The sequence below is a fragment of the Pagrus pagrus genome (genome assembly GCF_965226575.1).
Source record: "Pagrus pagrus genome assembly, chromosome: 8".
NCBI classification, from domain to species: Eukaryota; Metazoa; Chordata; class Actinopteri; order Spariformes; family Sparidae; genus Pagrus; species Pagrus pagrus.
The window spans coordinates 10166633-10189062 of NC_140192.1; the positions used below are offsets into that span (position 1 = coordinate 10166633).

Consider the following 22430-nt stretch of genomic DNA (forward strand, 5'->3'; position numbering starts at 1 on the left):
GCAGTTGAGTGTTGCTAAAAATACTACCGTCCCTGCTGACCTTGTTAAGTGTGAAACTGTACAGGTCCTGGATCAGTGTGTTGTCATTTCATCCATGTGTTTTAGTGCCAGTGTAGATTTGAAAACTGATCCAGGGTCAGCTGGCCGCGCCCCTCCCATGAGCCCCCTCCTGAAGCACGACGGGAAAAACAGTTGACATGTCACCATGGCAACGGTGCACCAGTTTCCATCCGCTCCTGACCGCTTTTAGCCGTCACTAGCGAGCTAACGAGTCGTGTTATTGTCTAGTTAATGTTGGTAACATGTCAGTTATTAGATAGTATATTATCTGAGAAGTGAGAGTTAAAAGAAAGAAGATGACGGATATATTATGCAGGTGGCTGAACGAGGACCTCCGGCTGTCACAAGTTGTTGGTAAGTGTGACTGAAGTTACAGCCTATCGAGCTGCCTGCTAGCTTTTTCATGCTAACGAACGGTAACTCGATGGTTTAGCTAGTTAGTTGTGTTATTGTGACTTTTTTCATGACAGTTTTTATTAATAAATCACAATTTTTCTCAAGGGGATCTAGTATCAGTACAGCATAGGACACATTTCAGTAAAACTCAATTCGGATGTCTTTGAATGTACAAAGCTGACAATGTAAAAGCTATTTTCAGAAGGTACATGTCAAAGTTGATAGACAAACGATTACCCTGACAGCACAGGAAAGTGAAATTGAGTGGTAGGGTGTAGGGATGCTAATGATTAATCACTAATCAGACATTTTCACAAATACATCAAAAAGTAGCTTGTTACAAATGAGATATACTTGTTTAGGAAATGTATCAAATAAAATCCAAAATACTGATATGATAAATTGTATTCAATTCAAACACAAGTCATTCAATACAGACTGATATTACATTTTAGCCAATTACTCACATCATTATGGCTGATTTTGATGGGCCAGTTGTTGAATAGTGTCAGAAGGGAGCTCTGAAATGAAAATTAAATTATTATTTTGTGTAATTTAGTTTATTATTCAAGTAACTTGGTGTTTACTTCATCTGTTCTTTTCACTCCTGATTTATGGCTTCTCAAACTCTTCTTAGAGGACGTTTAGCACAAAATCAGTTTGTTTATTTAGTTATGGAAAAAATCAATAGCTATAAATAGTTCATATTATTACCTCATTATTATTGTAAATATTACTTCTCTGAATTTGAATTTATTCTCCAAAACAACATAGTGCAACTTTAGCTTATTTGTCAAAAATATCTGGCGAATACTGTGGCTTGGAAACGACTCAGAAAAAAAATTTATATCGTAAAAATGCCAAAATATCCATTTTGGCATTTTTACATGCTTTAAAAGAGTATTTTGAAAAAAATAAAAAACAACCTATATACAGATATGTTATAGTTTAGTGTAACCCACTTACTTACATACATGCCTACGGACTTGCTTACTTACTTATAACCAACTTTAATGTGTATCTAACATAGTAATGAACAAATGAAAATGTAATTTGTGTAAACAATCTTCACAGAGCCACAGACCTTTGCCAAGACTTTCTCCAATGGTTACCTAATCGGGGAAGTTCTGCATAAATATCAGTTGCAGAAGGATTTCAGTGTGTTTATGAAGAGAGAGTAAGTTGACCTCTCTCTAGCTATCTATCCATGTTCTTTCGCTTTTTTCTGTAAAATATCTGACTGTTGCTTAATTCTCGGGCTTATTTAATGTGTTCATAATTACTAAAGTTAATCACACCTTTTCTCATAGCACTTCGGTCGCCAAACTGAATAATTTTACCCGCCTTGAGCCTACTCTCCAGTTACTTGGGATCTCCTTCAACATAAACACAGCCAAGGAACTGATGGAGGAGAGGCAGGGTGTTGCCACACGCCTCATTTACCAACTCTACGTCTCACTTGAAAGTAAGAAGAAGGCACAAATCAGCGGAACAGTGATGGAAATCATGCAGCCTGCAGCCAAAGCTCGCCTGCAGAAAAAGGAGCGTGAGATCTTCTCTGATGTAAGGCGGGTTGTATAGATGTATGTGCATGTTGTAAGGGGCAGTTTCTTCGTGCATGTTTTGTTCTGTAGATACATGTTGCGATAAGTCTTCTTACTCTATACCAATACTGTATGGTGAAATATGGCAACTCTGACTGTCTGTTAGTCTATTTTTTACATTTGAAGTTCACATTAGTTGTCTATCTAAGGTGAATAACCACAAAAACCAGGATCTTACTATATCTCTTTTTATATAGCAACTACATCAGGTGGTGAAACGTGACGCAGATCTGATGCTGCAGAAAATATCTCAGCAGTATGAGGAGAAAAGCCAGCAATGGTATGACAAGTATGAGGTAATCCCTCCCATCCAACAAAAGAGACAACTCAAATTCCAGGATGTCCAGACCGTGAAGAACATTGAGAAGGTACCAGGGACCATGGAAAGTAAAATATAGAGTTATAGTTATAGTGTTATAGTGTAAAAGTTTCCCCCTGTATTTGTCTAACATAAGATCGAAATGTATGACCAGACTTTAAAGCAGATTTGATTTTTACCAACTTGACTTTTTACATATTCTTTTGTCACTCTCAGTTGTCACACAGTTACCATTTTTTGATGTATTTTGGTGCTGGACATTACTTTAATACTATACTAGTACTGAGTGATAAACCTACACTTGAACCCCAGATGCTTGGTGATGGAGTAAAGTAAAGCTCATGCTACTAACAGTTGGGAAGTGTGTATGTTGCAGCTGCAGGTGTGTCACTGGAAGCCCATTGACATCATGACTTGTAACCAGGCCACTCTTGTCCAGGTTCCCAAGCCACCTCCGTACCCTTCACAGCTTAACCGAGAGAGGAGTCAACGTCAGAAGCAACGCTTAGCGCAAGAAGCTCAGGTGTGATCCAGCTTAAATATTGATCATTTACCAATTTACTCATTCTTATTTCATTTTTGCCTTGACGACACAGGGTGAGATATAGAGTGTTGTGTAGGCTAATGCTCGCTGACAATGGGCCTTAAATCTAGGCAGGTAGAAGTCCCTTTAAAAGCTGACAGCGGTCGTTAGAATCTATTGAACACAATCATTAACACAGTAGAAAGTAGAAAGAACTTTGTATTTCTTCTTAAGGTTACCAGATGTTACCATTTTTACTGAAAACCAAAAGTTTGTTATTGCTCAAAACATTGTTTATAGAGGGGATTTGATTTCTGATTCACAAGGTTTTTCATGGGATTTTGTAGATTTACTTGGAATTCCAAGTGATGGCCAAGGAAATTATTCTGATACAAGTTCAAAAACATTTTTTCCCAGTACATTAGTCACACATGTGTCGACAAAGAAGAAAACAAAGGAGTGAAATGAGTTTATTTGTCTTGCTGTTATTATTACAATGCCTGTCCACTTTGTCCTTGCAGATGGTCCAGACTGAAATAGCCCAGTTTGAGGCAAAGAGGAAGAAATTAGTTACTTATGGCTTTGCTTCCTCATCAAGGTGAGAGAGAAAAAAAACATTTACTGTAAACACTCACATTAATATTTTATTTATGTAGAATTATATTATTATTTATTTATGTAGTTTTATAGCAACCTGACATTATGTTTGATTAAAATCTTTTGGATTCCAGTGGTCAACCTTTCCCTGGAGATTTTCCTCTTTCTGGCAGCAGTCAGGGCTGTGAAATGACTGGAAATGGAAGTAAGCTGATCTTACAATCCAATAGCAAGTATATACAGGATATCCGACATAGGCTGGAGGAGAATGCTGTAGCTCGTGAGCAGAGAGGGAAAAGAGTTGACAGATTCCTGGTGGAGCAGCGCAAGGCCCATGAAGCTCAAGAGGTGAAACCTCTCCTCTCCTCTCCTCTCCTCTCCTCTCCTCTCCTCTCATTGAGAAAAGTTCACGTATCTAATTCTAACAGAGTTAAATACCTACTCAGGAGAGTTGAGAATTCATTCAGTACAGTCTGTTTCTCTACATCAAGGATATTTCTCTAGTCATTAATATTTAGTCATCTATCCATTTGTTTCAGTAGACCACTTGGAAAACATGTTTAACTAAATCTAACTTTTTTTTTTCTTTTACCTCACATGCTCTGTGTTATTTGACTTTACTTATTTTAAACCAAAATCAATCAACTGACCTGCCTCACCCTGCAGGAGGCAAAGCGAGATGAGCTACTGGTGAAGCGTGCAACACGTCAGACTAAGCAGGAGCAGCGTTTGGTGGCTCAGCTCCTCCAGATACGCAAGTCGAAGGAGGTGATCCGGGAGAACCGCCTGTTCAGAGAGCAGCAGTACCAGGAGCGGAGAGAGAAGGACTTTCAGGAAGCTCTGGAGAGAGAGGCGGTGAGATAGGATGAATAAGGAGGAAAAGAAATCCTCTCTATTGTCATTTCGTATTAGGCATAATAAGCAAAGGCTTGATTTTGTTAGTTCGTGCAGTATCATCAACAGAGTGTTAGGAGTTATGAAGAGAAAGACGGGGGGGTAGGAGGCAAAGTAAGACTACATGAACTATTACAGAACAACTATATATTTATCTGTCATACTGTAGATGACAGATTTGGTTAAGAATGCACAGATACTTGGATAAACACTTTGCAAAGGATGAAGACCATAGTCAAACATGGTTTCAGTGTTAAATACACAGTATGTTCATCGTCATTGTCTAGAGCAGATTGTCGCGCAATTTTGCGGTTATCTTTCTGTTTTCAGTTCTTTATTCGGAAATTTAGGGAGAAAATCACATCAATCAAGTAAATGTCCATACGTATAAGGGGTCTGATAACTTATTATTATTTATGGTGTGTCCATTGGCACACTAGGAAGCTGATTAAAATCTTTATTGCTTTTTTATGCAACCTTCAATATCAGTACTGATTACAAAACCTAATGTCCGTCATTTTGTGTAAGGATATTTTCCAGCACACCCTTACAGTAGTTATGCATTTTGCACAATAAATGACCGATGTAACACCTCTCATCTTCATCTATTACTAACAGTGGTGATTAGCAGGACCATTTATGTCAAACCTTCTCCACTGATCCCATCTTTCTGACCGGGGCCTGCTACAGGCTCTGGCTCAGCAGGCTAAGTTGGCAGCTGCTGAAGAGATCAGAATGGAGCTTGGATTCTGTAACAGGATTGCTGCTGAGCGAGCTCAGGGCAGACACAAGAAGCACTCTGCAGTCTGCAAGGACATTGTGGAGCAGATAGTGGACTTGGCCACCAAGGTTGGAGAATATCGACTGCTCTTTGAGAAGTACGTAGCACAATTGCTTTCAATGTTGCATTAGAAATACGTTTATGGTATTTGGGTTAACAGCTCTTAGTCAGTCAATTAATTATTATATCGAAATGTCAAAATGTGTTATGAAAATTGCATCTTTTGGTAGTTAACAAGTATTACTATCAGGAATGATTGTAAAATTTAGTTAAGAAAATCTAATTTTGAGAGTTGAATGTACCGTATTTGTGAAGACTTTGGTCTCTTCATGATCTGAACGATGAGATTGGGAGAGTGAGTCCTAAACGATGTTTGTAAACTATGCTTGTTCACATTCAAACACAAAACGTAACATAAAAGTTGTTTAGTTTTCAAAATAAAAGTAGTCACTTTTTTTTGTCTTTTCAAAGAGACATGCAGTGTTCAAATAGAGGGTGAATAGAGGTGCTGCAGCAATGGACAGTATGAAAAAAATTCATGTGTTTTTTGAACAGCAACATTTTCTAGCTGACACCCTAAATAAAAGTATGAACATCCAAATGAGCACAATGTGGGATATTTAATAGAAAAATAAGTATTGGTTTGTGTCTATCTTTATCAATGTTTTCTTCTTTGCTACAGGAAAATGTATTTTAGGAAAACATTAACAACCTGACATCTGAATTAGGACTGAAATCTGTCATGTAATGTTCAGTGCTTATTCAGATGCAAGTCAAAAACCTGTGAACAAATAACTTATATTGGAAACATTTTTGTACAAGTATAAATAAAATCAGATGTCAACGTTCTGTCTGCGTCTCATGACCCAATACCTCATTATTCACCTCCTGCACAACCCTGCATGTTGTTTAAGTGTGTTCTGCTACCCTAGACTGTACATATCCACCACACCAGCTCTTCTACTCATGGTTAGATTGACCATCTGTTGAAATGCAGGGCAGTTTAATCATTTTCAGGCTCAAGCTAAAAAAGGTTAGTAGTTCATTTTTTCTGCTGTCATGTCCAGTTTGATTCCAGAGAAGCTGATGAGAGAGTGGAAGGATTTGCTGTTCAGGGGTCTGCCTCTCTATGAGCCAATAAAGGGTCAACAGCCAGGGTTTTTCTCCACACCACTTGACCCTGTAGAGCTTGAGAAGCAGGAGATACTCAATAACCAGGACTATGATGAATACACTGTGAGTGTGAGACACGAGTGCTATGTGTTCTTAAATATTTTTTGTTCTTGTGTGACAGACAGACTACTTGCATGTAGCTTGTCACGACTGAACCCACATTTTTAAAACACAATCATATTTTTCTAACATGAATGAAGTAGGGAAAGTCAACCAAGCTACCTTTTTTGACACTGAAAAGTTTGAATTGTCCCTGGACTGAGTGCTGAAGATCCATTTTGTCTGAGCCATTTGTTATGTTTGTCAGAACATGGTAGGCGAGTGGACATGGCCAGAGGAAGCAGGGGAGACGCAATTACCCCCAACCAACAACGACATTCTTGGACATGTTATCCAGCGAGTGCAGAACATTGTTCATCCACCCCTCACGGAGCTCTGCTCACCTTCATTTCCTCCTTTTACTCTGAAGGCCTGTGCCATGGGCAAGTTTTGCTCGGGCAAGACCTCCTGCCTGGCCAAGATTGCTGAAGGTACACGGCTCACGGTCCAAACACAAACACAAACACAGACAACCACACGCACAAGCCATGTGACACCACTTAATTATGTCTGACGAAAAATTTTATGGCTTATTTGTTGCTGAATGAGGTGTGTTTTCTGCTTTAGCCAGTGGCATCTATGTGTTATCAGCTGACACACTGATTGAGGAGGCCCTGAATGCTTACGTAAATGGAGAGGAGGTTAGTCACATACAGTCTCCCCGATCTGTCCTGCTGGTGCTGAAAAAGTATTATCCTGTAAACATTTCATCTTTTAAAACAACTCTTTTCTGGACACCATTTACAGGCCACAGAGCAGCAGAGGGAGAAAGATAATGAGCAACTGATCACATCTTCCACATCACTGAAACCTGGTTGGTTACTGAACACAGCCTTATTCTGTTTTATCCTATTAAAACTCTACATTAGATTGAGTTTACTTACCTGTAACAACACTGCACTTCATATTAGTGTTTCACACAGCTGCTTGTTTGATGTGATTCGTGTCACTTTTAATTTCATTTTTTTAGAGCTTGACACTCAAGAGGAAAGTAGCGACAGTAACGTCAGAGTAAGTGTTGTTTGTTTGTATGTTGCATCCGGGATTTTCTGACTCTATTTTGTGTTTATGTATACATAATGTAGCCTTTATTCAATTTATATTCTTAACCAGATTAAAATTTGCTGTCCTAGTTGATTAAAATAATGGCTGACTGACGTGTACATTTTTGGAATGAAATACTACGTTTTTTCTGCTTACATGTGTCCCCTACCTAACAGTCTGTCTGGGCCATGCATGGAGCAGCTGCAAAAAAAGAGCTGGAGAAAGGCAATGCCATCCCTTATGAGCTGATAGTGGACATTATAGTAGAAGCTATCAAGTAAGTACATAACATGTATTGCTGTAAAATGCAACAATACATATAAAAATAAAGAAATCTCAATTATACAATCTTACTTTTATACACAATGTGGACAAAATAAACAAATATTTGTGTTGTCCTTACAAGGCAGGTCCCAGCTCAGTCAGGTTGGATCCTGGATGGCTTTCCAGTGGACATCACCCAGGCATACCTGCTAGAGAAAGCCCTGGGTGGGTCTGTAGATGCAGGGAATGCTGTTGTAAGCAGCAGGACGAACCTTGCTGCTGATTCTAACCCACCCAAACCTTCACCACCCACAGTGCTGGACCTGGCTCTGCTGCTGGATATCCCTGATGAGTGTGTGGTCAGACGTGCATTCAGTCAGACGAGTATGTTACATTGGTGGGAGTTTTATGCTATATAGCTGTGTGCACCCAAACATTATTACTCATCTTTGGTACATATGCAAAGGAAAGTCTGCTAGAAATTCATCCAAATTGCTTGTTTTAAACATTCGTCCTGCAGTAATTTTGCTCACTATTGAGATTAAGTGTACAGTTTATCAGTTGTTCTGCACTTAGTCAGGGGTCGAGAATTTACTTAATGATTGAAAAGGGGTCCTTTAAGAAACAAAAGTTGGGTGCCACTGTGTTAGATGGTGTGTGTGTATACATGTACAAGTAACTACAGAAATGTAAATGATATGTTTGTGTGTTTGTGTGGTTCCCAAACCTGGTGCCGGTACAGATACTTCTGCTGCTCGAACCTCTGATCCGACCTCTTATCTGGCACAGGTTCCACACAGGTAAAAAAAAAACCAAAATCAAATAGGAAGCCAAACTTAAATGATTACATTACAGCTACTGAATGCATGTGGGTCTGATGACTAACATTCTTTCCCCCCCTCAAGGATCACAGCTTTTCAGGACACCTGGCCCAAATTAGAGAAATGGTTTGGTGGAAAGCAAAACATTTTGGTCCGTGTTGATGCAGATGTAGACGAGGAGGAGCTTTACAAGAGGGTGGAGTCTGTCTTGCAGCAAGTAATGATGCGAACACAGGAGGGTAAGTGGTTGTCATGTGTTGTAATGGTTAAGCTCAGAATCAGTTTACTAATTTTTCCATTAGATTAATTAACAAATAAGATTAAAAATAAGGTGTTTATATTCAGACACTGATGATGATGAACTTCTGTTTTTAAAAATAATTTATGCAGATCAAGATGTGGTGTTGGAGAGTGGGAAAGCTCCAGACTCCTCTTCAGCCACGTCTCCAGCTGTAGACCAACCTTCAGACCTCACAGACGAAGCCGCTGCCCCCACAGATTCACATTCCAGCCTCAATGAGGAAAAAGCCCAAAGCGTGAAGTCACTTTCCAAATCCAACGCTAACTCCCCCAGAGGTGATTTGATCAGTAGTCTGTGGATTACACTTTTGAATTGTTATTTTGAAGTCACTTTTGCACACAAAATATCTGCTTCAAAAAGGATGGATTTATAAATAATATATTCTATTCTAATAATAATATATGACTTTAAATGTACCAAAGTGATATAATAAGTAATTGGGTACAAACATAACCTGTGAGGCCGCCAGGTCTGTCTGAATAGTCAAAGTTGAGGCCAAAGAACAGGGTCACACATTTTTGGTTCCTGGCTGGTTAATAGCATTTTACTGACAAATGTTGACTTTGGCACATTTTGGCACTGAATTGTTTTCTCACTGCTATAATCAATCACAATTACAGTCATTATCAGTTAATTATTAGTAATCAGTGATTAGCAGTAATTGTCACAGTGATGATTGATGTACTTTCTTCTGGCTAATCAATAGGGCACTCTCGGAAAGAGTCAACTTCCTCACTGACCAGTGAGGACTCTCAGGGAGTCCCCAAGGACCCACCTGAGTCTGCCTCTACCTGCCCAGGTTTATCCACCTGGGTCTATGTGGATGAACCACTTCCCTCTGTAGGTCACAACTTCTGTTTATGTTTTATTTGCTCACCAGAGTTGAAAATGCAGTCCTAATCTCTTACCTCCATGCAAAAACTGGACATCCAAAATGACATTCAGATGCTGGGGGTTATCCATCACTGTTTCAGTCACGTGAAAATACATGTCATGTGGCATCTTTGTGAAATTGTTTGCATTACACTATGTCTTGTCTTGTTTTATTGTCCTTCCAAGGCCCCTGATTTGTTCGTCTCTGCCCCTCCCCGTCTCTACCTCTAGGAGATCCCAGAGAACCTGTGCTCCCATTGGGACGCAATGTGTGAATCTTATGTGAATAACATAAAGGCAGTGATGCAGAAGCTGCGCTCACAACAAACTGTTATTACCCATCGCCTATACAACAGCAGGTACTCCGCCAGGCCTGGACGTGGTGTGAACATGTTTTTTTAATATAGTACACTTAGTACTCAGCACATAACTACGCATTTGTTTGTACTCTGTAAACTGATTCTTACATCTGTACATCTGATTACATGAAAAGCTAGCAACAATGTAGGCAGCCATACAGCTTGACACACCAAAAGCCATTAGCTAATCAACCACTATTAACAATCAATCAATCAAACACTAGGTTTTGTCATGAAAGTTTGTAGGTGCAGATACAGTTTGAAAATTGAGCAGCTGAGTGTGGTTGTCATGGTCATTCTTATTTTACAAATGAAAGACAGATTTTGTCTGGTTTGATTTGGAAGTATTATAACAAGTGTTCCCTGGTTCCCTGTATCTATAGAGAGGACTACAAGCATTACCTGGGGCGTCCAGACTTAAAGCAGGAGTTAGTGACTCAGTGGCAGAAGGACTTCAACAGCATGCCTGATGACATGAGAGAAGACGAGGAAACCAAAGCAGAGCTACACCTGAGAGTGGATGTAAGAAGAACGTGTAATATAATACAATGCAAATATTCTTATACTGATAATGAAATAAAAGGATAGAATATATTGAGATGTTCTATTATGTCTACAGGAACTGTGTGAACATTTGTGGGAGTTGAGTGACAAGCGTAAGGGTGAGGACGAGCAAGAGAAGGATGCTCTCATGGGTGGAGGCTGGTTGGAGGACCACACTGTTGTCCTCGTCAACTACCACTCTATACTCATGCAGGTAAAAAAATAAAAAATGTATGTATAATGATTTGGCTAGTTACGCCATTTCAGTTCTGAAGTTTATACGCTTATGTTATGAACTTTTTTTTTTTCTGTGTCTTTCGGACCTCATTGTGTTTATTGTGTATAGGCACACAGGGTTTTTTTTTTTCATGTATCTCTTCAGTGTCTTTGATTGTTTGTGTTGCATAGGCGGAGTTGGACCGTTTCCATACCACACTCTGTATTCTCAAAGTCTACTATTTGAGCATGTACAGTCAGGTGCTGCCCGAGCTACCCTCCAGCTTAGTTCCTATCCACCTACTGGACACCCCAGAAATTAAGGACCAAGGCGAGAGGCAAGAAGCACACAATTAACAGCAACATGACCATGTTAAATAGATAATAAAATAAGATTACAATATTGTGAATAATTTATGGGTAGTTTGTGTTAAAGATAGTTAAACAGTTAAAGATGTATTTTGTTCCATTAGTAATGAATTTATTTCCCTCCTCCCCAGATGTCCTGACTCTTCTGGGACGGAAGGCTGCTCTCAGACTGAACCTGTCAAGGTCAAGGCAGGATTTATAATCTACTCATATTTTAGTCATCATAGACTTCAAGAGATATTACATGTCCTGCTATCTTTGTTTATTGAAGTTGTTTCAGATTGTACTATTGCCTATAGTTTATAGTTAAAGTTGATCTGCTTAATTACATTATTATAGTAAGAGATGTTGACCCTTTTTCATTCATTAACTCTAGCCACCCCTTGAGAAACTGATCTCAGACTATGATGAGGCAGTCACAGCCATCAACAAACTGGTAATGCCATGTGTGTGAGAGTTTGCATGAGCATCTCATGGAGGTTTACAGCATATACATTTATTTTCACTCCTGACACGTATGGGTTACACGTGTTTTTAGGTGTCAGCAGAAGCCCAGCAGGGGGAGACAAAAGAACAGAAGAAAGTGCAGGGGGAGGAGCAGGAGAAGGCCTCTGCAAGTGCAAACCAGAAGGGAAAAAGAAAGCAGTCATCAAAGAAAAAGAAAGGCATGTCTTTATTAGAGCATTAGGAATACTATGGAGCGGTGTCCTCTAAAGATGTGATGTATTTTTCAGTAGGTCCTCTACGTCATTATCCCTCTCCATATGTTGTCCCTCTAGGCCCACCATCCCCATCTCCTGCACCCAGCCCTGCACCAGCTGATGATGACTCTGAAAAGAGTCATGATCAAGAAGTCAAAAACCGAATACATAAAGAATATCTAGCTGCATTGGCTCATGAAGGTATGCACACATAAATGTTAAAATATTCTCTAGTTCACACTATCTTCAATCGTCATCTTAATATGAACTATTTCCGAAGTTGTCCTGTTTTACAAGAACTATGTAGCATGAAGGATTAATGCAGATGAGTCTGTATCCACGTGTACATGTACGTGTTTATGGTCAATTCGCTTATATAGTTATGTTCATCTTTCTGTCTTCCTGCATGCGTGTGTGTTTTCCAGAGAATGCAGCAAAGGTGCGCATTGCACTAGTGAAAGGTCATGGTCTGGTCATGGTGCACTCCCTGCAAAGCAGGGCCGAACAGAGCTTAAGCTGCATGCAGAAGTGCTTAGAAGCACATTATCTTGCAGAAATGAAGAGGTAGGGAACAATATTAAGTTGGGTTTATGTATGGTATGAAATGGTGAGCATCACATGTTGATATAGGGGAAATAAATGTGAATGTTTTATTAGTGGGTTTTTTTGTGTGTTTTCTATGTGTGTGAATCTATGTAATCCCCAGATTTTAATTGTTTGACTAGTGTGTTGCTGTTTTTATATTTATTTATTTATTTATTTATATGTCACAGAGCATTCGAGATATCCAAAATAATGAAAGCCCCTACGTGCCCCTGAAGTCAGAAACTGTTATTTGATATATAAAAATACCTAACAGTCATGAAAAATTGTTGGTTATGGTCTTTACTGAGAATGAGCCATTTGAAACATTAAATCAACACATTTGGTGAGAGTTTCTGTAATCAGTCAAACAGAGAAGACATGGTTTGTGTTTAATCTGTGTTCGTCTCCTTCCGTAGTATTGAGCAGCTATCATTAGTGGTTCGCCATCACATAGAGGCGGGTGCTAAGTTGCAGAATCAGCTGGTGTTGGTATGTAATAATTTTATAATTGTATTAAGATATTGATATTGATTAATGTCTTCCCCCAGGTAGGTCTAGTGTGGTGCTCACTAGTTACAGAGTAGCTCTCTCATTCTTTCTTAAACTACAGGGTAACTGTAGGATGAAATCTTAATCTCTCTTCCCATTTTTTAAGATTCTCTTTATATGCTTTTCTCCAGGAAGTTACTGACTTCTACCTGAATGGGGACTGTCTAATGTTTGCTAACCTGCCTCCCCCTCCACGTCCACCTACTCTGGAGAGAGCCACAGGGTCTACCCTGACCATCACTCAGCTAGAGTCACTCCGTCAACAGCTATGCAGTTTTGCTCCATCAGGTGCACATGGGGGAGACAAGTTGTGATGCGATTTGGTCTATTGGTCCTGCAATAATCTAAGATATCCATCCATCCATTGATCATTTTCCTTCCTTTTTTTACTTTCAGGCCTCATGTCCAGTTTTGAGTTCTCCAGCTTGCTCAGGGATATCACCTCTGTTACGCTGAGCAAAGACACCTTGCCTGAGCCCTGGATGGACATAAATGAAAGACAGGTATTCTTTAAAATATTATAGAAACTCAAATTAGGGTTATAATTAGTTTTTGCTTTGCTTCATAGCTCTAAATAATAAATTAAGGCAATAGGGTAGACAGTTTATACATTTTTTGAATCAACTGACAAAACGTTTCAAAACCGAATAACTGCATAAACCAGAAGCACTCTGCTGACTACTCCAGCGCAGAAAAAGCGAAGCAAGACATAAAACATTCCTGCTACATACTGTCCAGTTACTTGCATAAAACACACATTACATAGCTTGCCCTTTTCTCTCCTGTGCCAAGTTGATGGAGATTGAATCTCTACTGACGGAGAACACTGAGCTGATTGACTGCCGGCGGTTTCTTCTCAGTGCTGCCCTCCCTTGGCCATTTCCCTCCCTAACACAGCTTCTGGTTGTGCTACAATGTTTCAAGGCAGCAGATATTGGCAATACAGGGTATATAAATGAGGAACAGTATCTACAGGTTAGTGTCTACACGCACAAACTCAGATGTACACTGCAAATTCTTTGGTCACACATTCTATTTCATTTACATGAAATTTACATTTATTTAGTATATATTGTACTCTTTATTTAGTATCAAGTGAAAACTGTAGCTCCCTGAAAGTCAAAAGAAATGTTTAAGTTGCCTCTCTTGCCTACTGTATGACCAGACACAGTTGTGGTTTTCCAATGAGAGTCCCCCCGTCCCTGAGGATCCCTCTGAGCCTCTACCTTATGACCGTCTGGCTAATCTACGCAAGGTAAACTACCGGCAATGCCTGGCAACTTAATCCTAAATCAAGGTGAAATTACTCTTGAAATGGGTACACAAATAACACAACAGCCAAAAGAGGAATGAAAGAACATAAAGGCACAATACAGTCTTACCCAATATTTTAAACTTTTACAGTAAAAATACCTTTCAGCCACAGTATTTTCAATGTGATCTTATTGTTAAAAGGAATTGTTCTAAAACACAAAAGGATCCAGTCATCACAATGCTATCGATGTGGTTCCTAATCTCAAAAAGTCTCAATGGCATGTAAAAAATAAAATCAACAGTAATATTTGCCTCCGTTCTTCCTTCTTAGTTCTTTTTCCAGTTGTTTGCGGACCATTCTTTCTCTCCCCCTCGACTGGACTACGTGTCCATGCTGCAGTACTTTGCTGCCGACCCCAACCCCAGACAGGGCTTCATCAGAGCACTGAGTGTAGTGCTGGGACAACATCTCAAGCACTCCTCACCGGGCCACCTTGTCAAGGTGAGTTAATCAATGCACAAAGACAATTTTCTATTTTCAAGAATATTATTATTTGCTGTCAACAATGACTTCAGATGGTCCACAAAGAAATAGAAATATTATTTTCAATAATGGCCACTAACAGTTTATAACAGCGTATGTTTGAGTTACAGTATCTAGTCGTTAGTAAACTGTACTGTGTGTTGTGTATACAGTCCATGCCCAGTATAGAAGAGGCTTCAGAGCTCAGTACGTCAGAACTTGAGGGGGAGAACAAGGAAGAGGAGACTCTATGTGCATCGAGCAGTTCGTTAGGGGAGCAGGAAGTGTCCATCCCTGCTCTCCTTACAACCATCTGCCACAAAGACACTAAGATGAAAGACTACAAAATCCTTCCCCCAGGCTGCCTGCGTCAGGAGGAACACACTGAGGTATTACACTATATAGTTCAAACTGGGATTTTACGGAAAAATGTAGATGAATGGTTAAAGGAAAGACACAAATACTGACTACTGCATGAGTTTGCAGAATACCTTAGTGCATTTTAAAGGTAACAGGGTCTCTACTAAAAAAAATGCATTTTTAAAGCATAGTCATTAATATAAATTAAACTTAATGGTAATACTGTTTATCTCTGCCGTCCCTCCAGCATCTGGTCCATATATTCAGAGAGCTGGGCTACAAGCCTGAGGACTGTGTCCCCTTCTCTATTCTCTCTGAGCATCCTTTGATCCAGCGCCTGATTGAGACCTCAACGCAATACCAACTTGTAGTAAGTAACTATGAGGACTCTTCACTTGTTAATTATTTCCCTTCTACAGTGTCTGTTAGATTAGAATCCAGGATTTTGCATCACTCTCTGCTGTTCACCATTGTGTACATTAATATTCTCAATGCTTATTTTTGAATCTGACAAACCTACATAGGGCTTCACCTTCATCTGTCATCTCTGTCTCCTCTCTCCTTTCTTTCTTGTTGTTAACCTTTATTTATCTCTCAATCTTCTCTCCCTCTGCGTGTCTCTCTGTGTCTCTCTGTCTCCTTATCTCTCAGAATATCCACAGAGTGCTACTATCCCATCAGGATGAAGGAGAGTCTAACAGCTTGACAGTTTCCTAAAGGATCAGACCTATACATACATACTGCTGTCTTCACCTCAATTACCTCCTATCGAACTAAAATATACCTTACACTTCAGAAATCCCAAAAATTTTGCTTTGTTCATTTTGAGGTATTCTCATTACTTTTACATCTGAAATGTTTTCTAAAATGTATTGCGTACTTCAGTATTGAATAAACAGATTTGCTTCCATAACTAGATTCAGTGTGTAGTTATGTCTGTAACTGATGAAGGTTTGAATGTCAAAATAGCTGAAATTGAACCTTCTTACTCGTTTTTTCCTCCCTGATACACACCAGCAGTTTTTCTAACTGACTTGTTTTTCTAATGACCTCCCTGACACAGAAAAGCATTGGTTGTGGCTACAATGAAAGCATTGTCCAGGATAACCTACATGTCAAGCCTGACTTGCCAGCAACTGCCTGCCAGGGTACCCACAGCCCTGTCACAGTCCACTCAGGAGTTATTGTAGCTTTGGCGGTCACTGCTGCCTGTCAACCAGTCAAGTTAGTGTGAATGCTGTTTGGAAGAAAATTACATTTTTTTTAAAAATAGGGACACATAAGTGATCAGTCTTGTTACTAAAGACAAAGAATTTATTAACACATAAGTATTCCCAATTAGGTCCAGGTCTCACAACAAATACTATTAGCATCAATAAAGGCTGTCCTGTACTTATTGATGGGGGGGTTGCATTCTGTCAGCAGCTTCGAGAGAACGTTACTCCTGTTGACATTTGTCTAATTTGATACGAGGGCTTAGGGAGCCCCCCCACCCCCTGACCCACCGCCCTTTCTCTCTTTCCCACCATTTCATTATCACTGCAGGTCCAGGGCTCTTAGACCTCTCAGTGTCTGACTTTTAGAGAAAGCATGTGTCATATAGACAGAATCATACTTGCAGACTTGCATCCAAAACCTCTTGAGTAATACGGGATAAATTAGCGCCTTAATGTTGGACCTTTTCCATTTGTTGCAAGACAAACCATACTGGATACAATCTAGATCCACTTAATAAGGATTTGGGATTTCCCCCCTATCAATTTGACACTGCAGACTATCTATATCTTCTGGCTCAAATGGAGGTACTCAAAAGGTGATTTTACCATGATTTTTTTGTCGGTAATCCTGCGTTTGGTCCTGCGGATTTCTCCTGGAAAATTTGCTGATTATCTGGATCACAACTCTGTTTTAGCACCCGTCCGCCCCAGTCGCTCACTGGGTCTAACTCTGTAGCTGTTTTACGGAGTTAAAAGGGCAAACTTTCTCACATGGATATTGTTGTTCACACAGGAAGGTTTTCATTTTGTTTTATTTTTGAATCAGAAGACTATTTTAGGAGGACTTTGGCTGCTGGTCAGTTTGTTGAACTCTGATAACAACATGGGGATTGTATTTTGGATGTTTTCTCTTCTGGCTCTTCCAGTACTTCAGTCTGCCAAGATCCTGACTGTCTGTCTAATTGGTGAGTAGTGGAGCAGTGATTGTTAAAGTGCCTTTTATTAGTTGTAATGGAGATATTTATTGTAAATGTTTGTTCAGAAATATGAGAAGACTTCGCAGATTTGTGGGTCAAGAAAGTGCAGCAAGTCAGGTACAGGTTTTTAAAAGAGTTTGTGAAGGAAAGTATGTGTACTGTCTGCAAATGCACATAATATGTTGCACACAGTGAGGCAGTGATAGCACAGTTATTTTTCCTCTCCTCCAGGAGGAAGCCACTACCTGTTATTAGATGAAATTTCTCATAACTTATACCAGCATGGCCATGAGGTCCGCATGCTTCTGCAACTGGGCAACCCTGTTATTACAGGTAAATTATAACAATGACAGCACAGAAACATATTTTGCACAGCTTCTCTCTCATCCACGCTCACTCTAATTTCATATTGACAACCACACATTTCAGGTTTTTCCTATGCAGGTCGTGCAGACAGTTACCAGACGAGCAGCTGGTCCTTAGGAGAGACATATATCGAAGAATACAACAGCTGGTTCCTGGAGCAACAAACAGAGTTTCTACTGGGAAGGTATCAAAGAGATACTCTTGAATTTTGTCTTTTTATTCTGTCATTTTGACTCTGTTTTAGACTTCCGAAAGTTATTGGTCCATAACAGCACTGTATTTGATCAGATTTACATGCCTTTTTCTTACTCTCTCTTTTCCTTCCTCCCTCTCTTTCTCACAGGGATGACTTTAATAACTTTCTAAAATTCATGGGGCACCTGTCCTATCAGTGTGACAAGCTGTTAGGGGACAAGGAGGTAATAACTTTCCTCCAGAGGGAGCGCTACGACATCACCATCCTCGATGCTTTTAACCCCTGTTCCTTCCTCCTGGCTCGCAAACTTGGTACATCTGCTGTTCTTATTACTTTGATTAGTCATAATTACTATCATCCTTTTAAATCGTATTACATTACTACATTACTACAGTGTTATAATTTCTGACAAATACACTGGCACTTATTTGTAGATTGCAGGTGTATTTAAATATATTCATTCAAATGTTCAATCGACAGCAGCTCAAAAGTTCCAGGCACTTTTCTCTTCATTCACTTCAGGTATCACCTATATAGCTTTCTATCCCGGCACTCTGAATGGTCCTCTGTCCATCGCTCTCCCCAGCCCGGTGTCTTACATCCCAGTCTTCAGCTCCCAGCTGTCTGACCACATGAACCTCTGGGGCCGTGCAAAAAACCTCTTCTATTCTCTCCTGGCTCCTGTAGGTAAGAGTGGTGTAACAAGGGACATCACATATTGTCAAGGATATTTATCTACTCAATTTCCTTCATACACTTTTTATTAATTAATTAAATCTGAATGGCCTTAAACAAACATTGGACATACAGTGGTGATTTTGTCTTGTGTCTCATATCAAAGGCCAAGAACTTGTATGGTCGACATTTAGGGAAGTAGCCGAGCGCCACCTTGACTCAGGCTCACCTCCTGGTGGGCTGGAGGAGTTACATCAAGGAGCCGAACTCTGGGCGTTCAACACTGACTTTTCACTGGAGTTCCCACAGCCTCTTATGCCCTACAGTGTGCTGGTGGGGGGTCTGCTGAATAAACCTGCAAAGCCTCTGGAGCAGGTCTCTTTTCTTGACACACATGATAAACACATTAGTGAGACTTTTTTGTTGTTTTCAAATTAACTTCTTCCCCTCTCTCTACCTTGCTTTAAGTTTCATATTATGATTATGATGTAGCATTTTGACAATTAACGATATATATGATGCCTTCTGCAAATTTCCCTCTACATATTTTCTCAATCGCCCATTCCCCATCCCTTTTGATCCCTCAGGATCTTCAGTTGTGGATCTCCAGCTTTGGAGAGGCGGGTTTCATTGTCGTGACTCTGGGTTCAATGGTCTCTTCGGTCTCTGTGGACCATCTGCTTATAGAGCTTGTGGCTGGCTTCTCCAGGATCCCTCACGGCGTGCTCTGGAGGTTAAATATAATTTTAAACATTGTTTATCACAGGTATCAACTTTTATGAGAAAACAGGAGATAAACTAAAAAAGTCTTTTTATTTTCAGAGTCATGAAAAGATGGGGAAAAAAACACCCAAAATAAATTGGAATTTTCCGTTGATGTCAGGATGCTACGAGAAGCTCATGAACCTGATGTGTTTTGCTTGCAGGTATGACCTCAATCGGTGGCCACATCACTTGGACAGACCTCCTAATCTCAGGCTTGTGGACTGGCTGCCTCTGAATGACCTGCTGGGTAGGAACAGTCTGCCTCACTTATCATAACCATTTGTTACAAACATAAAGGCGAGTTACAATATATGGTACATTGTCAAAGGGCTTGTTCAATGACTATCTGAAAGAAGACTAAAACAATGAATTTCGGGGGGGATTTCTGTCAGTCAAGACAACAGCAGAAGGAGGCTAGGTCACTGTTTCTCCATTTTTTCCCTTTAACCTCTTAATATTTAAAGAAATACCATAATAATCAAGTGCTGCTTTTTAATGTGTTTTATTTCATTAGAATTATAAACAAAGATACAAATACAGTGTGACTGATCATAGACGTACAATCTGGTCATCGATCTGTGCATTGTTTCATATGAATGAAAAAGACCGAACAAACACTATTAATGCCTCAGTAATGAATTCTTGTCATTTTTTTGTTTTCCACAGGTCACAAAAAAGTGCGTCTCTTCATTACCCACGGTGGACAAAACAGCCTGCTGCAGGCAGTGTACCATGCTGTTCCTGTGCTGGCAATCCCTCTGTTTGGAGACCAGTTTGATAATGTGGTGAGGGCTGAAACAAAGGGACTTGGCCTCACCATCAAACCCACACACATCACCAGGGAACTGCTAAGCTCTGCTATTCAAACACTTATACAGGACGTCAGGTATGTGGATGGTGTAGCTGGGCAACATTTGTGATGCCAGTACAGAGGTGTTTGTTTCTCTTTATTTTTTTCAACAATTGCTCCTTTTCTAGGTTCAAGTCTTCAGCTTTGTCCCTCAGCAAGATCCACAAATCCCATCCAGTCCCTCCAGCTCGTCGGCTTGTCCAGTGGGTGGAGCACATCCTGCACAGTGGAGGTGGAACACATTTAAGGCCGGTTTCACTGACGCAACCATGGCACCAGAGATACCTGTTGGATCTGGTGGTCCTTCTCTTCCTGGGGCTTCTTGGACCTGTAGTTCTCTGCCGGACTTTCTGTAGGAACAAGAACAGCAGGGATAAACACAAAAAAACACAATAGCAGCAGTTAACATTTCCTCAGAGACACTTCAGGTTTAGGCCTCAGTTCTGTGTTACATGTTTATCTTAAACTTATTATGTACTGTTCCAGCATGAGAACTTGTAAAAAGTGACTTCCCGCTACTCTAAAATACTGCAGATCTTAATAAATAAACCATGTTTGCTGTAACTGATTCAGACAATTCGTCTCTAAATACATGAAACAATTGGTGATAACATACATGCTATTGTAGGAGACATTTGCAATGAACTGATCAGCCCCGCCAGACCAATTTTATACATAAAAGTGTGTTTGCAGGTCTTGTAACACACCTTAATGTGTCACTCAATATCTAAGTTGCATTGTGGGTAACGTAGGCACCAGATTTTGAAAAGGACGAATTTGATTCAATTTGGTCATTTGTTTTTAAACTCCAAGAGTTCAAAAGTGTTATAGGAGTGCAAAGCCAGACCACAGGATTGTTTTTTTCAAAATGTTATGCCTACATTACCCACAATACAACTTAGCCACTTAGTGACATCATTTGGAGGCAATTTATCAGATTACATGCAGCTCCCTCTGGAGCCAAAAAAATACTTTATACTACTTTTTTCACATATGCAGTGGTTCCCCCCAAGACGTGTAAACACACTTCAAAATGTGAAATTTGATGGAGTTACCCTTTAACGATAAAAATACAATTTCAAAGCAGGAGCTTTTTCCCCCAAAAAATATGAACTTTAATTATCAAAAGTAAAGCTTCACTGCAAAGCAGACAAAATGAAAAAGGCTTAACTTAAAAAGAACAAGAATGTTTCAACATTAGTGTACAAACGTAAGTGCAACAGCCCTAATGCCAAGTGTCCTGGCCTTTCCCCTCCCAGCGCCTTCCTGTCTACCAGACGGCTCATTTGTACCGCAGCGCCACAATGTCCAACACCTCTGTGCTGCTTTGACCTGCCTGCGCTGCAAGCAGGGGTGGTTTACAGTACGCACGCAAAATACACACATACACCCTAACTGAGCAGAACTTTTGTGTTGCTGCACGTTTCCAAATAGCGATAAAACTGTGTTAGGAGATGAATGAATGCTGAGACTGTTTTTGTGTGCTGTTTTGCTTTGAGAGTCATATAATACTCCTACCTGCAAAGTGTGTGTGTGTGCATCATGTGTGTGTTTGTGGCAGCGTTATGGTCTGCTGGCTCTTCAGTTATTAACCACCAGCACCACCTGCAAGTCTCAACTCTGACCTCCACACCCTCCTCTGCTGCTCTCCACTGAGTCTCCTTCCCCTTTCTAAACAAGACACAAAAGCGCACAGCAATGTTCACGGTCAGCGCTCAAGCCAGACCAGGCCTAAGAGGACCCCCCCCTCTCCCTGTCCTGTCCCCCCTCTCATTCCTCACATCTGTGTTGGGGGTTAGCAGGGAGGAAAATATAGATTAGCAAGGAAATAATGACCAATTAGGACGGCTTGTTCTCTGTCCATTCAGCTGTCCATTCCTTTCCTGCATTTCATTTGTCTGTTTGTCTGGCAGTTGCAGGTGCCAGTGAGTCTTCCTCTGTCTCGCACGCAATCCAAAACAGGCCGGGCAAAGCAGCCGAAGCATGACAGGACAGGAGCACTGGGAGAAGAAAAAAGAAAAAGGGGGAAAAAAGCAAACTTTAATGAAGCAGAAGAAGAATACACCGACTCAAAATAGAAAGCAGGAAAATCCTACAGCAGAGAAGAATCAGAAGAAAGAGTGATGAGCGTGCCAAAGAATAAAACAGAGAACTCAGATAACAGTGATAGACCATT

The 22430-nt window shown here is 40.2% G+C and overlaps 2 protein-coding genes across 7 annotated transcripts; both read left to right on the forward strand.

Moving 5' to 3' along the window:
• Positions 1-215: 215 nt before the first annotated feature.
• On the forward strand, positions 216-16126 carry spef2 (sperm flagellar 2). 2 transcript variants are annotated; one of them, XM_084359991.1, is made up of 38 exons: positions 216-414; positions 1531-1633; positions 1767-2019; positions 2258-2428; positions 2819-2902; positions 3424-3500; positions 3634-3847; positions 4166-4354; positions 5084-5271; positions 6242-6410; positions 6655-6877; positions 7014-7087; positions 7194-7260; positions 7417-7457; positions 7667-7767; positions 7897-8138; positions 8497-8554; positions 8660-8814; positions 8966-9151; positions 9583-9716; positions 9981-10108; positions 10492-10630; positions 10728-10865; positions 11060-11205; positions 11368-11425; positions 11613-11672; positions 11775-11901; positions 12016-12138; positions 12363-12501; positions 12939-13011; positions 13203-13359; positions 13468-13574; positions 13864-14046; positions 14237-14326; positions 14657-14827; positions 15022-15237; positions 15456-15578; positions 15860-16126. In XM_084359991.1, exons 1-38 carry the CDS (start codon positions 357-359, stop codon positions 15923-15925), a joined length of 5031 nt encoding a protein of 1676 aa, XP_084216117.1. In that variant the 5' UTR covers positions 216-356; the 3' UTR covers positions 15926-16126. The 2 variants fall into 2 exon arrangements, with proteins under 2 accessions (XP_084216117.1, XP_084216118.1); XM_084359992.1 differs by having other exon boundaries at positions 11368-11419.
• A 312-nt stretch (positions 16127-16438) lies between these two features.
• Positions 16439-20822, forward strand: LOC311261408 (UDP-glucuronosyltransferase 3A1-like). 5 transcript variants are annotated; one of them, XM_084359997.1, is made up of 11 exons: positions 17308-17390; positions 17468-17519; positions 17634-17735; positions 17832-17952; positions 18112-18275; positions 18487-18651; positions 18806-19014; positions 19227-19372; positions 19566-19651; positions 20071-20290; positions 20383-20822. In XM_084359997.1, the coding sequence occupies exons 3-11, from the start codon at positions 17702-17704 to the stop codon at positions 20648-20650; spliced, it is 1413 nt and encodes a 470-aa protein (XP_084216123.1). In that variant the 5' UTR covers positions 17308-17390; positions 17468-17519; positions 17634-17701; the 3' UTR covers positions 20651-20822. The 5 variants fall into 5 exon arrangements, with proteins under 5 accessions (XP_084216119.1, XP_084216120.1, XP_084216123.1 ...); XM_084359993.1 differs by lacking the exon at positions 17468-17519 and having other exon boundaries at positions 16439-17390; XM_084359994.1 differs by lacking the exon at positions 17468-17519 and having other exon boundaries at positions 16439-17390; positions 17847-17952.
• The last annotated feature ends 1608 nt before the right edge of the window (positions 20823-22430 follow it).